The sequence below is a fragment of the Bidens hawaiensis genome, unplaced genomic scaffold (genome assembly GCF_021521415.1).
Source record: "Bidens hawaiensis isolate Kalapana, Puna unplaced genomic scaffold, B.hawaiensis_p1.1 tig00034827_1, whole genome shotgun sequence".
NCBI classification, from domain to species: domain Eukaryota; kingdom Viridiplantae; phylum Streptophyta; class Magnoliopsida; order Asterales; family Asteraceae; genus Bidens; species Bidens hawaiensis.
Genome location: NW_027496055.1, coordinates 148,650 through 165,687, shown reverse-complemented (window position 1 = coordinate 165,687; position 17,038 = coordinate 148,650). Strand labels below are relative to the sequence as shown.

General features: G+C 38.3%; 1 protein-coding gene across 1 annotated transcript; it reads left to right on the top strand.

Annotated features, from left to right (window-relative positions):
• Positions 1–10,514: 10,514 nt before the first annotated feature.
• LOC143586749 (zinc finger protein JAGGED-like) lies at positions 10,515–14,684 on the top strand. Its single transcript, XM_077068223.1, has 4 exons — positions 10,515–10,800; positions 11,130–11,244; positions 13,870–13,954; positions 14,247–14,684. Exons 1-4 carry the CDS (start codon positions 10,672–10,674, stop codon positions 14,611–14,613), a joined length of 696 nt encoding a protein of 231 aa, XP_076924338.1. The 5' UTR covers positions 10,515–10,671; the 3' UTR covers positions 14,614–14,684.
• Positions 14,685–17,038: the final 2,354 nt, after the last annotated feature.

Below are 17,038 nucleotides of genomic sequence, written 5' to 3'. Positions count from 1 at the left end.
GATCGAAGCTGGTTGATGCCATCTTGCTCAGCGCGTCAGCAGACTTGTTTTCGCTGCGTGGGATATGAATGAGTCTGAAGCAGTCAAATTGCTCGATGAGCTTTTTCGCCTGCTCTAGATACAGAGGCATGGTGTTCTCCTTGGCATCATAAAGGCCATTGACCTGTGCTGCTACCAAGTATGAATCAACATGGGCCTCCAGCTTTTTAACTCCGAATTTTTGCGCGATGCGCAGGCCAGCCAGCAGGGCTTCATACTCAGCTTCATTGTTGGTGCTTTTGAAGTCCAACCTGATGGCGTAAGTATATTCATGATTCTCTGGATCCACCAGTTTTAGGCCTGCGCCGGACCCTTCGTTGTTTGAAGCTCCGTCAGTGAACAATCTCCACACATTTTCTTCATCATTGGCTCGCGGAGGGTCTACATCGCGCTGAGCCTCTTCAATTTTTCCTTCGGGGACCTCGGCAATGAAATCAGCCAAGACTTGTCCCTTTATTGCTGGACGGGGCTTATAGGCGATCGTGTGCTCGCCTAATTCCAGCGCCCACTTTGTCAGCCTTCCCGAGAGCGCGGGGCGCCGCAAAACTTGCTGGATGTTGTAACCAGTCAGAACTTCAATGGGATGACCATTGAAATATCTATGAAGCTTGCGCGACGCGTGTGTTAGTGATAAAACTAACTTTTCCATGATGGAGTAGGGCGTCTCAGGATCTGTCAGCACCCGACTCACATAGTATATTGGCGTTTGGATTCCCTTGCGATCCACCAATAATACTGCGCCGATGGCGCGCTCTCCTGCTGATAGGTATAATGTCAAAGTTTCACCAGGAAGTGGAGCTGTGAGCGCGGGCAGATTTATCAAACATTCTTTTATCTCCCTGAAAGCTTGCTCGGCCTCAGGAGTCCATTTGAATTGGCTTTTCTTTAAGCAATTCCTCAATGTGTTGACAAATGGGGTAGATTTGCTTGCATGGTTCGCTAGGAACCTGTTGATTGAAACCAATCTACCATTCAGCTTCTGGACCTCTTTCATGGTGGATGGCGATGGCATGTCAAGGATGGCCTCCACCTTCTCAGGGTTCACCTTGAAACCATCCTTGGTGACCATTACACCTAGAAATTTTCCCTCTAGTACGCCGAAAGTGCATTTGCTCGGATTGAGCTTCATATTAACTTCCTTTAGGCGCCCAAGGGTTTCTTCGATGTCTTTGAGCATTTGCTTTTCCTCCCTACTTTTGATCACCAAATCATCCACATAGACTTCTAGGTTTCTTCCAATTTGCTCGCTGAAAACGGCATCCATAAGTCTTTGGTAGGTGGCGCCCGCATTCTTCAAACCAAAGGGCATCTTTGTGTAGCAAAAAACACCCTTGTCGGTTCTAAATGCGGTCTTGTCCTCGTCTTGTGGTGCCATTTGAATCTGGTGATAGCCCTTGTAGGCATCCAGGAAACATTTGAGCTTGAATGGCGCCACGGAGTCCACCTTTGCATCGATGTTTGGTAGGGGGTAACAATCCTTTGGGCACGCTTTGTTGAGGTCCTTGAAGTCAATGCACATCCTCCACGACCCGTTACTTTTCTTTACCATCACAGGATTGGCTACCCACGTCTGGAATCGTATCGGGCGGATGATGTTTGCGCGCAGTAGATCCTCAACCTGCTCATTCATGGCCCTCGCTTTCTCATCCCCCATGACTCTCTTCTTTTGAGCAATTGGCTTTACAGACTTGAACGTGTTGAGAGAATGTTGTGCCAGGTCTCGCGGAACCCCAGTCATATCAGAGTGTTGCCACGCGAAGACCGACATATATGCTGTGAGCAATCTTTTCATTCTCACCCTCGTGTCGTCTGATATCGTTGCGCCAATTGTGATCTTCTGCTCCGGGAATTTTGGGTTGAGAATCCATTCCTCTGGCGCGTTGTCTGCCATTGGAAGTTTCATTCTCCCCTCCCGCGGAGTACTTGTCACTGCACACAAATGATCCCGGTATACAAAAGTTACACCTGTTGGTGTTGGGAACCCCAACGCGCCGTGCGCTGGTGACGGTATGGCGTTGAATTGGGCAATCGTTCCCCTACCCAAGATCATATTGTGGCAAGAAGTGGTGGGCAAGACCAAGAAGTTAACAACTTCGGCTCGCTTGTGTTTCTCATCCCCCATGGTTAGTTCAAATTGTATTTGACCTAGGGGATGAATGATTTCATTTGAAACACCAGAGATTGGTGCATTCACAATTTCAAGCCTTGCTTGGTCCGCCGGATCCAGTTTTCTGAAACATTGCTCATACATGATGTCTGATTCGCTGCCAGTGTCCACCAGGACTTTTGACACTTCGTAATGAGCAATATGTGTAGTGATGACAAGAGGACTGCTGATAGAAGGGCCTCCCCTGATTCTTGGGAAGATTACTTGTTGCTCGCGCCAATCTCCTTGGATTTGCGCGCTTCTCTTTCTTGATGTTTGCCCTTGCATTCCTCCCTCGGCTACACAGATTCTTTTGTACTTTTTGCTGGCAGAGGCTCCTTCTGGTTGTTCATTTTCTGGTCTTGAGTTTTTTACCAGGTGAGCCAGCTTGCCTGATTTCACATCCTTTTCAATTGCATCCTTCAAGTGGTGGCATGCATCAGTGTTGTGCCCTGTGGACTTGTGAAATTCACAGTACTTTCCACTGTCTGATGGTCCCTTGTAGTGTAGTGGCTTGGGGCTTTTGAATTGGACATTCTCAGTGCTTAACACCTGTGAAGGCGTTTTAGTGAGGGGAGTCCATATTCTTGGCAGAGGTCTGCTAGGATCTCTGCCGCCCTCCCTCTTGTCACCCTCCCCGCGATTACGAACGTCTTTTTGGGGCTGGGGTGAGCTTGGTTGCGCCTGCTTTTCTGTGGAAGAAAAACTGGTTGATTGCAACCTGGACCATACAGAGTTCTGTTTGCCCCTTTTTTCGTTTTTGCGCGGTGACTCAGCTTGATGCGCTCTTTCTCTTGCCCTATCTTGGGCAATTTGTTTTTCATTTCTCGCGAAGACTCGCGATGCTTCCATTAGTTTGGCCCAAGTGGTTGGCATGCCATCTCTGCTCACAAGAGCTCGGCGGAGTTGATCACTGCGCGCGCCTTGTATAAAGGCCATGCGCAATAGTTGCTCAGTGATACCTCCGATTGCCAGAGACTCCTGATTGAAACGAGTGATGTAGTCTTCAATCGTTTCATCATTCCTGCGCACGCAGTGCATGATGTCATCAGGGTCGCGCGTGTGTCTGCGCTGTTGTACGAAGTGAGCTTGGAATTTTTCCAATAGTTCCTCGAACCCATCGATTTGCCCAGTAGGCAAGCTTTCAAACCATACACGCGCCGCGCCCGTGAGGCAGCGAGCAAACATGTGACACCATGTTGGCATCGTCCAGCTTTCTAGGTTTCCAGTTTTGTAAAACCCTTGTAAGAAATCGTCTGGATCTGTTGTGCCGTCATATTTACCCAAACCACTTGGCATCTTGGTCTTATGCTGGATGGGGGCCTTCGCGATGCGCTCAGTGAACTTTGAATGTTTCACCAAGATGGCTGGTCTATACGGTGTGGTTACGTCCACTTGCCCTCTAACTGGTGGGCTGTACGGCATGTGCAGATCCAGATCGGCTCTGGCTCCAGGCGCCATGTTCACAGGCGCGCGGAGCTGTGAGCCTCCTGCATGAGTATCTCGCGTCTTTCTCATGCTGTGCACTTCTTCATCACTGAACTCAGTGTGTGCAGTGTGTGCAGAATGTCCTTCTTCCGGCGCGCGCGCCCTTTTTGTTCCATGAACAGTTTGCTTATCAAACGCTTGCCTTTGTGTTAAGTCGGCTAACTTTTTCTGTTTGACCATCTCATTATACTTGTCCATTAGACGCCGCTGCTCGTTTATGAGCCATTCTTTAGGGTCATTTGTTTCATCTTCTGGACCCATTGGTCCTTTTTGTTTCGTGCCGGCAAGATTTTGTAACGTGAGATCGTCTGGAGGAGTTTCAGTCTGGCCATGAGGAGTTGTGATGAAGGGACGGTTACTGGTGGTGCGCGTAGAATCACGCGGCACCCTTAGAAACTGTTGTCCCTCATTAACATCCTCACGTTCAATATCCTCCAGAACTTGATCAACGTTACGAACGCCAGAAACCATGGTGAAAATTTGTTTTTTTTTTATAGATCTGATGAGATCTTGTTGCCGTTGTAACCGTGGATGGCGCCAATGAAGAGACGTGGATCGACTCACTGGTAGACGATCTACTTTCCTCGGGTGTGATTATGCTATTTCACCGATGGTTTCTCTTGGATCTGGGTTCTTCCACCTACAAAATGAACAGCACCGTAAACTTACCCCTCAGAAAGGGACAGAGGGGTCCTCTTTGGGGTAACCATCTGGTGTGAGAATAAGTATTTGTGGGAGAAGATAATAATATGTGAGAGTAAGGAATTTGGAGTGTATTGCTTAATAGCTGAATACTCTGTAATTGTCTGTTTCAGTGTGACTGTGTGTAACTGAATGATTGAGTGTCCTTTCCTTGTGGAGTTGATGTGGTATTTATAGTGCTAGGGTTTCCACTGATTGGAGCTTAGACCTAATCAGGGCCTTGCTGGCCTCCTCCAATTGCTTTGCGCCACGTGTCCTTGGGGACACCTGGTGCTTTTTCATTGGTTATAATCACGTGGTAGCACATGGTTTATGCTGAGTTGTCCACCTTTCATTGGCAGCTGTCGACATCAGCATATTCTTATTCCTTAAAAAGATACCTTCTGGAAGGTTGTCTGACGTGCACAATCAAGGTTGCCCTAATCCTGATTTGGATAAGGACGTGGTTGATTATGTGCATGTGTGATATGCGCCAATCCTGAGGATGCGCGAGGTCTTCTCTTTATTCTCACGCGCAGATGTTTCATGCGCAGATGCGATATGCACGAGCATGTGATATGCGCCGCGCGCTGATGCGCCACGCGCATATGTGATGCGTGAGCATATGTGTGCCTGGGCATATGATGCCTGAGCATGTGTGGTGCCTGGGCATATGATGCCTGAGCATGTGTGATATGCGCCATGCGCATAGGTTTTGGCTTTGTGCCTTCGTAATGTCTTGATTTCAAGCCTCTTGTCTATATCTTGTGGGTTGACCCGCCTTGCTCGGTGTTGAGGCGGGTACATACCTCTTCACGTTCATTTATGTTCGTCAGTTATAGTTTTGTTTTTAACTTAATCTCGACGACTCACTCTTACTAGTCTTTGTATGTTAGCTTCTTCTTATTATTGTGTGTTTACAAAATGTTTTATGTAGTTACATTAGAATTTAAAATTTTCTTCTCTCTAAAATCAAATAATTAACTTCTTCGAACACATAAACAGGTTAACATGTCAACCCATTTCTTAATGGGTCGTGTTCGGGTTAACCCATTTTGTAAATGAGTTATGTTTGGGTGAACATGTTTAATAAAATGGTTGTATCAGCAGACCGAAAATCTGTAATTTTTCATGTCGTGTCAGAAATTACCGCCTCTACATAAAACTAGATGTAAGATTTCCATTCTCTGGGATAGAGCTCAATTATGTATATCCAATCCTACCTAGTCGCTAAAGCTATTGGTTGGATTATATTTATTATAAAATTGTTGTTTGTTTAAATTATATAACATAATGCCTATTTTCCTTTTATCTTGTAAATTTTGACATAAAACACCCAATCATATTACACTAGGACATAAAGCACATGTATCGTAAATCTTTAATTTTTCGTGGCATCTCGACTGGTCAACCCAAGTGTGACTCATAAATCGGCTTTTTAAAAAAACCAGTTTGAGTAGAGAACCAGCTCTAAGCTTGGTCAACAAAGTCAAGAACCAGGCCGGCTAGAACCGATTTTCGGTATGGTCTGTTTGTTTACCGGTTAGGCTGGGGTTTATTGGTTTTGGTTGGGTTGGGTCTGGCTTTTGACCAAATAGAGGTGGAAACAATTCCAGATCTAGGTACAATTTCTCCCAAGAAACTTTAAATATAACTGGACTTGTAAAACACATCCTAATATATCTGGTCTTAAGTGTCAATTGCCAAACATATCTTTAAATGGACCTGGCCCTTACTTGGGGACAGGTTACTTCCTATTTTATTCGGCCTAAACGTTTGGCCTAACATATAACTTGGGCTGACGACCTAATAAGATTAAAAAAAGTTATCAAAATAAATTTTGGAGAGAAAATTAAATATTATTTAGAAAGCGATTATTATTATTATTATTATTATTATTATTACTACTACTAGTTTTTAAAAAAAATATTTGGATACTTATTTATAAGCTTTTTTTTGCTACCTTCTCATTTTATATATTATTATTCACCTTTTGTAAAGATTGATAAGTTGAATTTCAACCCGTTAAACCAAGCCTTTAGCAACGGTATATTTTTGTTCATTTTAATTTTTAACGGTTCAGTTTAATGATAAAAAGTTAAAAACTATCAGTATTGGGTTGAACTGAAAATTGTTTAAATTGGGCTGTGAACATTTCTAACAACGATGGTGAATTTTTGTAAAAATCCATAATTAAACAGCGGGTTTATAAAATCTTTATCTTAAGCTTTTATAAAACTTGTGTTATAAGTTATAACACACACAATAAACTTTATATCTGTTTTCATGTCAAAACCCTAAAATTAAATGAAATATGCGTTTGCTTGTTAAAACATAAGCAAACCAGTATTTTTAGTTAAAGTTGTGTTGATTAAAATTCAATACCTTTTTTTTCTCACTATCATCGTTGGTTTTATTATCTTGTCATATATATAAGACTAACATCGTTACATTTTGCTATAAAATAAGAATCACATAGGGTCGTATACGAATATAAAAGTGTGGGATCCGGAACCGAAATTTTGACCAACCCAAATTGACAAAAAGATCTCCACCTTAACGACAAAAAAAATGATTGATCAAATTTTATTGAGGCTGACTCATAATGATCATTTATCAAAGAATGACTCCAGTTATCAAATAATTGAACAACCAGGAGCAATTTATTTACAAGATTTAGTTGACATTAATAAAAAGTTTCTAATGAACTATGAGTTCAATAGATCATTTTTAGCAAAAAGACGGATATTCCTTTCTCATTAGAAAATCGCATATTCACAAACTTCGTGTGGGGCTAATAGTTTTCATTACCATCTCATGGAAAACCCTTTTCGATCCGCTTAGCCTTATCTCTCTTTAGGGGTATTTTAATGATAGGTTCTATTGGAACTGGATGATCTTATTTGTTCAAATACCGTAATTAACTCATTAAATTATTTATTTATTTATTTTATGTGTGGAAATAGATAAAATAAAAATACAAATAAACTCAAAATCCTATTGGGCTAAACATAATGGTTCCAAATAGGTCTTCATAGGCCTATGAGTCAATACGATCATAGGTTTCAGCAATATGACCAATTTTGTGTGTTGTTCGTCTCCATTGCCTTAATTTTGTCAAGTCCCCATCGTCCATGCCTGTGGCATTGCTTTCAATCTGCATATAATAAACAAGGACATACTAACAATTCTTAGTTACTGACTCTTAAGACCGAGTGTAGTGGGTTGGCACTTAGTACACTTACGTACTCACCCACCATTCTTCCCGTTAAAGCATTACGACCTCATACTTAGGGGAGGGGGGGGGGGTACTGTATTAACGAAGGAAGGGGCTCAAGATTGTGGGGCCACAAACAAATCCATACAATCAAACTCAACCCACTCGCATTAAAAAAAACAAATAATATGTGTTGTAATTAGTTAAACTATTACGTGTTTTTGTTTGTTTACTTTTTAATTAAACTGTTTCACATAGTCTGATATACAAAATCATAACAGAAGTCATGAAGTAAAAAAAAACTACCACATACTATATAACATTTTGCATGCCTTATGAAAACAGTGCATTTAAATGAGATTTGGAAAGGCATTAAGAGCTATTTTACAATCACTATGTAAATTTGACCCATATAAGATATGTTAAGCATTCTAAAGCATCTATGACGGTCAAAATCGACGAAGATATGTTAAAGCTTCATCAAGTTTTGTTATATTATTTGTTTTTTCTGAGACTGCAATAGATATAAAAATCATTAGACGCAAGTAAAAGGATTCGAAAAGCGATGCAAAAAAGTACAAGAGGTAACGGGACACACAACTTAAGACTAAGCGGAAACGCTTCCATAAACTTTGCCTAACAACATAGAAAGATGCTCTAAGAATTGTTCCGCAACCAACAATCAAGTTCGTCACGGCCATCTCTTATTTTGCTAGATTTTTTAATTGTATAAATCATGAAACATATTTTGTATCCTATTTGAGATTTTGTTGTATGTAATGAGTACTATCTTATATTCAATACTTTTATTTGAAACGTATAACTTATATCACAGGCCACCATATATATGATATTCATTATACAAATATACATCATTGATGGAAACAACTATTAGTAATCTCAAGTAAGACTCTCTAGGTTATCTATCGGTGAATCATTCATCACTTATCTACTGATCATAACATCCTCTCGTTATATCTCGGTGAATACATCGGTAACATATAGGTTAATTCTTCACCAACATCATGTTTTTTTACAGCGTATTGTTGATGGATCCTACTTTCACCGAGAGACCTCCAACGGGCATTTTTGTTGCTGAAAACCTATTTTGTAGTGGGTAGTTAAAACTGATAATCAAACTGTAGACACTTTATTGTTAACTTTGTGATAAACTAAACCAAGGCTATTAATTAACTAAACTAAGAAACAAAAAATATATTTTGTAAGGTGTTTTTCTAATTCCACATTTACCAAATACAAAGTACTAAGTACAAAGAACGACAATGACTAGATTAAGAGGTTAAAGTTATTATGGTTTTGAAAGTTCAACTAACGTGGATAGAACAAAACTGACATCTATAGTACCCAACAACCAAAGAGAAACAAAAACATTTGTTCGCTGACTAAACCATATCTCCTTTGGATGCTTATAACATGACCCTTTCGACCTAAACGATGATCCTCCTATATCGTTTGAGAATTATAGAATCCTATTAATTAAAGTCTATTGACGTTGATAAACTATATCCTTCAATGGGAACATGGAAGGAGAAAGTGTGCACGAAATCATCAAAAAGCAAAAGTAAATCCATTGTCATTATGGAACTTATAAAATCGTCCGAAAACGTGACAATATTGGGCTGATTAATGACCGAATTGACACTTACTATACCTTAAATTGGAAGACTTGATACAAGCCACATGAGCCTCACACAAGTTGCAAGCCATGCAAAACTGTGTAATTAGATTAGAGCTAAATATGACTTTTTAGACTTAGTTTAACTCTTTGGCTAGTACACTTTGGGTTAAAATGAAGTTTTGGTATAGATAAAACTTTTTAGCTAAGAATACAACAAAGGAATTATTGGGAGTCCCACGTTCTTTGGATGGCTCGGCGACATATAAGAAATCGGAACAAGTAGTCATCTCGGCTATCTCATGGTATATCTAGACATCATGCAAGGATACGATTTTAACAATATAAAGATAGCCCAGATAAATTAGCTGATTAAACAGATAGATGGACTAACATGTTATGGATAAAATGTAGTTTTAATTTCGCCATACAATTTGTACTCCGGCATGCTCAGTTCTTGATGCATGGTAGTTGTTTATATATGTTCTTAATGCAGGGACTAACATTTGGGTCTCTTACCCCCGATGCTGCTACGTTTCTAAAAAGAGTTTAACATGTCGTGCACAATAACTCAATGACGTCGAAGAACTATAACTTTGTTTTCAATAGAATCAATTTTTGCCATTCAAAAGGGGGTAACGGCGCAATTTGTCGTCCGCTTACATGTCTCTCTGTTGTAATTGGATCATTTTGTAGTTAAATGAAATATTAAGTGACAAAAACAAATCATCAAAATATTAAGTTAGTGTGTAAATAAATTTAGAGTTAAGCAGTTTTTTTTTTTGAGTACAAGGTTAAATATGTAGAAAATTTAAAGGATGAATTTAGAGAATATCTAGAGGTTGAAACGTACATGAAGCTAGCTAGGGACTAACCTTTTAACTTTGTGTGATACAAGTGTCAACAATTGGTGCATTGGTCTAGGACCGTACATGTGTCTTCACAACTTCACATGTTTGAAGATGGGACTAATTGTCTCTAATAAGAGCTAGCAATGAAGTTAGCCCACAAGTTTGGTCTCATTTAGTCACTCCATCTCTTCAACTCACTGCCCCCCTTTTAAGTCACGAGAACCACTGTCCATTTTTCCATTTCAAGACTAAGAGGTCTGATTTAATATGAGTGTGTGACAGAACCACTGATTCATTCACAACTTTCAAACAGGAGAGAGGGTGTTAGGGGGGGGGGGGGGGAGTAACCGAGTACCCTTTAAAGATCTTGGATCAGTCTTGATCAACTGAAGTGATGTTTTATAAACTATCTCCTTAGCTTCAGTTAACTCTCATATGAAGATATATATGTTCTAGTGTTGTAGTTTGATAGTTGTGTCGGTGGTACCATTAACTACCAACATCCAACATGTATGTATTAGTTATTACATCATATTATTATATTATAGACTTCACCCCACAATCTCTTTAATTAATTATCTGAACTCTCACTTGCACTTACTCACTCCACTCTATGTTTTCTCATCATATTTTCAGGAGAAACATTAACCCTTTAGACCTCAACAATTTACCGGATGATTTCAGTAGAGATCAAGGCAAACAAACACTTGATGGCTCATCTTCTTCTGCATCCGGTACGTATGTTATTATTATTATTTTAAAACAACGACGACGATATATTAAGAAACTAAAACGACTAGCAAGAAGGCAAAGAGAAGGCCAAAACCGACAAGTACAAACATATACTACATAAAAAATTTAACGAAATTAAAACGGCACCATTTTTTCCGGTCCGGTTTGAATAATATGCTCTAATGTTATTGGTTGATATTTTTGAAGAATTAGGGTAAATTTGATTAGGGTGTATAGTAGGAGTAAATAAAACATGTACATGAGAAGTAGTCACATCAATGTTGGTTTGAACATATGTATATGTTTTTGTGTTGGTGATGATACCTAGGAATCTTTAAGAAAAAGAAAAACGGCGCAAAGGATGAAAGTGGGAAGGTCTATGAGTGTAGGTTTTGCTCTCTCAAGTTCTGTAAGTCTCAAGCACTTGGTGGACACATGAACCGCCATCGTCAAGGTCTCTCTCTCTCTCTCTCTCTCTCTCTCTCTCTCACACACACACACACACACTGACTGACAAAACATTGTAAAAAACCAAGTATAGAATTTGTCAATTTGCCATGAAATATAGTCTTGTCAATCTTTTAAAATCTAAGTTTCATTCTATGTGTAAGGCTGAGGGGTGTGGGGGGCTCTAACGGGGGCGCGAGTGGGGGCTCCAGCTAATAATATTGTGACGTGTGGCAGAGAGAGAAACTGGATAAGGTGGGTGTTGGAGCCCCCGCTGGAGCCCCTGGCCCTGGTGTGGAGGGGCTCCAGCGGATTTTTTTTTTATTTTTTTATAAATATATTCAAAAAACGTATTATTAAAAAAACTCATAAATTATTAAAAAAAACACACATTAAAAAAAAACACATTATCTAAAAATAAAATAAAAATTAAAGTACTAAAAAAACATTATTCTTATTCTTCGGCTTGGTCTTCTTCGATCAACCTCTTTCGGATACGTTCCTTTTGCTTTTCCATCAGCATTTGATTGACCGGATTTAGGTTACTGAAGTCTCTTGTAAGGAAGTCCAAATCTCTCATTCGACTTTTTTCCTTTTTGTCATTAGAGATCACCTCCATGGTTTTGTTGAATTTATTGAGGGATTCAACAAGATCGACGATGTTTACGGCTCCCCCCTCAGCCGGTTTTTTCCCCTTGGCGTCCCGTCCCAATGGCCGCCTCCTCGGCGGTGAAGACGTTTCCTCCCCTGCAATGTTTAGGTCGAATCCAACGCGGCAATCCGACCCGGCGGAAGTGCTATACGCTCCAGACGAACTAGTTTTAGTCCGTTTCGGCCCTACTTCCGCATCATGGTCCGGCGCCACAAGCTCAACCCACTTGGAACACCTTTTCAACCTCTCCCACAACTTTAAATCGTCCCACGTCTTCACCGTCCCATACCTCCGCAAACACTCCTGCCTCCACTCTTCGACAGTGAAATTGTAAACCGCCAAATCATCACTGCCACTTGGTCTCATACGACCGGCGTTCCTGTTGAAAAGATTAGTAAACAAGCCGACAAATTTTCTGATTTCGGACCACCGACCCGAAATCATATCGGCGTTTCGCTCTGTACTCCCAACGAGCGTATAGAACGTCTCCCTAACCTTTGTCCAAAAAACCTTGCTTTTTTGGTAGTCGGCTGCAAAATGAATAATTAAATTAGATTTCCAGTTAACTTTTTTATTTAACTTTTTTATTAAAAATCATTTTTAAAAACGTTAAAACAATTACCGCAACGCCGATCCTCAGAAATGACTATCCAAGCCCGACACAAGGCTTCATTCTCATCCGATGACCACGGAGTGGTTTTCCGTTTCGTCCTCGGAGTCGAAGCCGGTCCCGGCCCGTCCGTTGCAAGTTGTTTTTTCCGGTGGACGCGTCGTCTTGCTCCCGTAGCATCATCGTTTGATTCTTGTGTCTCTGGAACAACAAAGTTAGGAGACGGTTGTATGTTGGATGGTTGAAAGCCGGATGTTTCTTGCGGCCCCGAATAAAACATCGATTGGTCTGGTGACGACCATAAATCGTCGTAACTATAAGCTGAATCAGGTTTGGGTACCAATTTCCAGACATTTTTGGGTATTATATAGGAGTTTGGGATATTATATATGAGTTTGGAGATTGAAGTTGTGTTTTGATATGGTTGAAATGAGTTGATTTTGGGGTATTATATAGGAGTTTTTAATGTTTTTTTTTTTTTAAAAATCGGAGCTCAACGGCTCTTTTGGGCGGGCCCACCAGCTTTTCCTCTCTCTTCTCCCGCGACCACACTCACGCCTGCCTGGGGGCTCGCGCTCGCGCCCCGTTCGCGCCCCGGTGGTGTGGGGTTAGCGCCTGGGGGCGCGAGCGGAGGGGCTCACGCGCCCAGATTAGCGCCCCACACCCCTCAGCCTAACAAAATTATAAGTTTTACTATTTTATCATGATCAACATAGTCTTGTCAATCTTTTAAAATCTTTAAGTTTCATTCTATGTGTAACAAAATTATAAGTTTTACTATTTTATCATGATCAACATATATACATATGTTTCTTGAAAATAACTATTTTGTAATCGAGTTATAAATTTTATTATTTTATGATGCTCAACATATATGTTTTTTGAAAATAACTATTTAGTTGGTCTTCAAAAAAAAGTGACAAAAATAAAAACTTTAGTAATTTATGATGCTTAACATATTTGTTTCATGAAAGTAATTATTTAGTAGGCCGTTAAAAAATAACTAAGTTACAAATTTGACTATTTTATCATGTACATGTTCAACTTATATGTTTCTTGAAAGTAATATATGCATTGTTGCCATTCCCCTTCTTGTGGAGTGGTTAGTGAGGTTTTCCTTAGGGTTTCCTTCCTGGGGTGACAGGGATTCGAGTCTCTCTGAAGGCGAAAATTTGACAAAGTAAATTCTAGTGGGGCTTCTGGGTGTTTGCTGTTCAATATATATATATATATATATGCATTGTTGGCTCTTCAAAAAAATTTTTGTTAACAAAGTTATAAATTTTACTATTTTATCATGCTCTAGTGCTCTACACATATGTTTGTTGAAAATAATATTTTTAACCTAATGTATTTGGTATTGGTCACAGAAAGGGAGACAGAAGCACTAAACCATGCTCGTCAACTGGTTTATACCAATGATAACCTCCTACCCTCACTCCCTCACCAACTAGGGTATGCTCCTTTTTATTATATTTTTCTATGCTTTTTAGTTTGTGTTTACGTTGAAACAGAAGGAACATAGGTAATAAGTTGTGACGTTAATCCGTTTGAATAACATAACAATGTCTTTTAAAAAACTGTATTTATAGATCTTGGGATTATAACATTATTATTAATAACTCGTTAACTCAGTGCTTTCGTTATCAATGATCTGTTTGATAGTAGAGGTCATAGAATCATGATACATGTCCTATAACTAATATATTAATAAAAATTGACTAGTCATATTGATATCATAATGTAGTGGACAACCAGTGGTACATGGAGGTTTTCATCATCAAGTAGGTTACAACATGGGCAGTACTACAGTTTACCCTACAAAAATATTTTCCGACACTTCCGCCACCGTCATACCACCACCACCGCCGCATATCTACACATCTCCGGTGTCACGCCTCAATAACCCTTACTCATCACAATATTCAATAAATGATTACTTTGTTGGACATGTGTGCTCTGGCAATCCACCACCATTCAGCGTCCAAAATTTGACCGGAGCAGCTGCACCGGATAATGCAAATAACTACACATGCATTGGTGCACCTGTTGGACAAAGCTTCACACTTCCCAATGGAAGTGGTGGTAGAGAAAATATGTCACGATATGATTAAGTTGCATGGGTTCTAATTCTTAATAATGTTTTGTTTTCGTGTATTGTTCATGTCATGTTCGTGTCATACTACAAAATGTATTGTTATTGTACTCTTAGGACATCGTTATAAATGTCATGTGTAGGGAAAAATGTATGGATTAATCTTAAGTAATGGAGTTAATCCATATATGTTTAGGGGTTGGTTCAATTTAGTACCTTGTGGATTGTATATTGATGTACTTGTTATTATCTTAATGAATTGAAGTTTGTTTTGCTGATTAAAAAATAAATAAAAAATCTTCTTTATAAAAACTATTTGAATCTCCTAAACAAGACAAAAGTTGTAAGGGTATTTGTGCAAATCATAATGTAGGTCTTGAGAGTGAATGAGCAGACTGATCAATGTAAGTGTTTGGTTGGATTTGAACCAGATATAGATTGAAGGTGTGTTTAATTGGTGTGTTATACATGGGAGGTTTGACAGACAGGTTGGATTTCAACTGGAAGACCTCAACTCCCTTTTGGATTTCAATTTTTGTCTGACATTGCATGGGGATCGAGAATAAGTCCATTTCATTATTATTTACTTGTTGTGTTGTTATATTTATTTCTTTATCGGTTTGATTGATGCATTGGTGTAGAAAATCGTTAAACGTTAGCCGAGCGATAATAGTAGTAGAGATTTATATCATGATTAATTAAACTGGAATTTATGTGTAATGTTTCAAATATACACTTATTTTTCAATTTTGACAGATCTTGACCAAATAGTGATTAATTAACAACTAATCGGTAAGGTACCAACTAGTGATTAACCACTGATTAATCAACGCCTAGGCCGGATCTTTAGAACATAGTTGATACTACTGATTAATGTGATGCTAGGAGCTCCTCTTTATTTTAAAGGTGAAAGGTTCAAATCTGACAAGGTCTAGGGACCAGGAAGGTGGTGAAGTATTCAGGAGTATGCATGCTAGTTTGTCGTTGCATTGCTTATACATCACTCACGTTAAATACTATAGCTTGTTTTCTTATTAATATTGAACACAATACAATTACAACTTTATGTGTGCTGCAGTGTTGTGATAGTGATCTACTCTAGATCTATCTCTAATGGTAGTGGCTTAAGACCCATTGTTTATAACATAAAGGAGTAGTCTTAACTCATTTAAGAGAATTTATAACATTAAGTAGGTGGTTGAGATCAAGAGCTGATATAAGTTATATAACCATGTTGATGATATTTTTTGTTAACTAATTAAGGCAAAAACAAAGGCCCCTTTCGATAAATTTCAAGCACGCATTCGTCGTTCAACCATCCAACCTTAAAAGATTAACAAAACAAAGGAATTTATCGTATTTTAGCGACAAATAAAATATAAGTACTTATCACTTCCTTTATACTTTCGTATTTTCCTTCCATCCCATGGAATTGATCTATGGGTATAGCATTCTAGCATGTGCGAGTTTTTTTTTATTTTAACTGGAATTTCCAGTTATTAAAAAAAGGCTCCCTTAATTAGTTTCATTCATCATATATATTTGCAACAAAGTTAAAAGTTTTTTTTATATACTCTTTGAACACACAACTTTGCATGCTTTACAAATCCAATTGAAAACCAATTCCTCAATACTTTTAAAAATCTATAAACTCGCAACAAAAACTTTACAACAATTAGTATGCAAAATATATATTATTTTATTTAGACAACTTTATACCTTACCTTTCTTTGGTGAAAATCATTTTTTATATTATATATAACCAACATTTGGGATGTTACATACATTATACCTCTCAAATGTGATTGGTCAAATGTTTAAACTCTTTTAAACTTCTCAATCATTTGCGTTATTGGTTGTATGAACCAAAAGGACCAGTCTATTCCCAAATGCATGGGTGGTTTGTATCGGAGTTGATATACTTATGGTCTGTTTGGTAAGAGATAATGAAATGATTAAGGAAATGTAATAAACGAAGTAATGGAATGGACGAAAAATGAATGAGTCATGACCATTCCATTGTCTTATTTGGTAAAAATATAAGAATAAAATTAATGTTTTATATTATTTTATTTAAATAGTAAACAAAACACACATAGTTTTTTCATTAATAATAAAGGAAATAACATAACAATGATATAATAATATAAATAAAATTATAATTATAATTATAAATATAATATAATAATAATAGATATATTATAATAGAAAAGTAACATCGATAATAAGATAATAATTAGTAATGAGAATAGTTATAATATTGTAATATAAAAAATAATACTGATAATATAATAATAATTATAATGTTAATTATTATTATTATTATTAGATAACTTTTTTTCCATTTCATTTCTTGAATGAATGAAAAAAAATCCTTTTAAGAAATGAAAAAATTTATAAATGAAGGAATTACATTCATTTGGAATGATCTATTTTATTGATAC

Coding starts and splice junctions, on each gene's coding strand:
- LOC143586749 (XM_077068223.1), top strand. CDS start 10,672: ATGTTTTCTCATCATATTTTCAGGAGAAACATTAACCCTTTAGACCTC. Junction 10,801..11,129: donor CTTCTGCATCCGGTACGTAT/GTTATTATTATT, acceptor GGAATCTTTAAG/AAAAAGAAAAACGGCGCAAA. Junction 11,245..13,869: donor CATGAACCGCCATCGTCAAG/GTCTCTCTCTCT, acceptor TATTGGTCACAG/AAAGGGAGACAGAAGCACTA.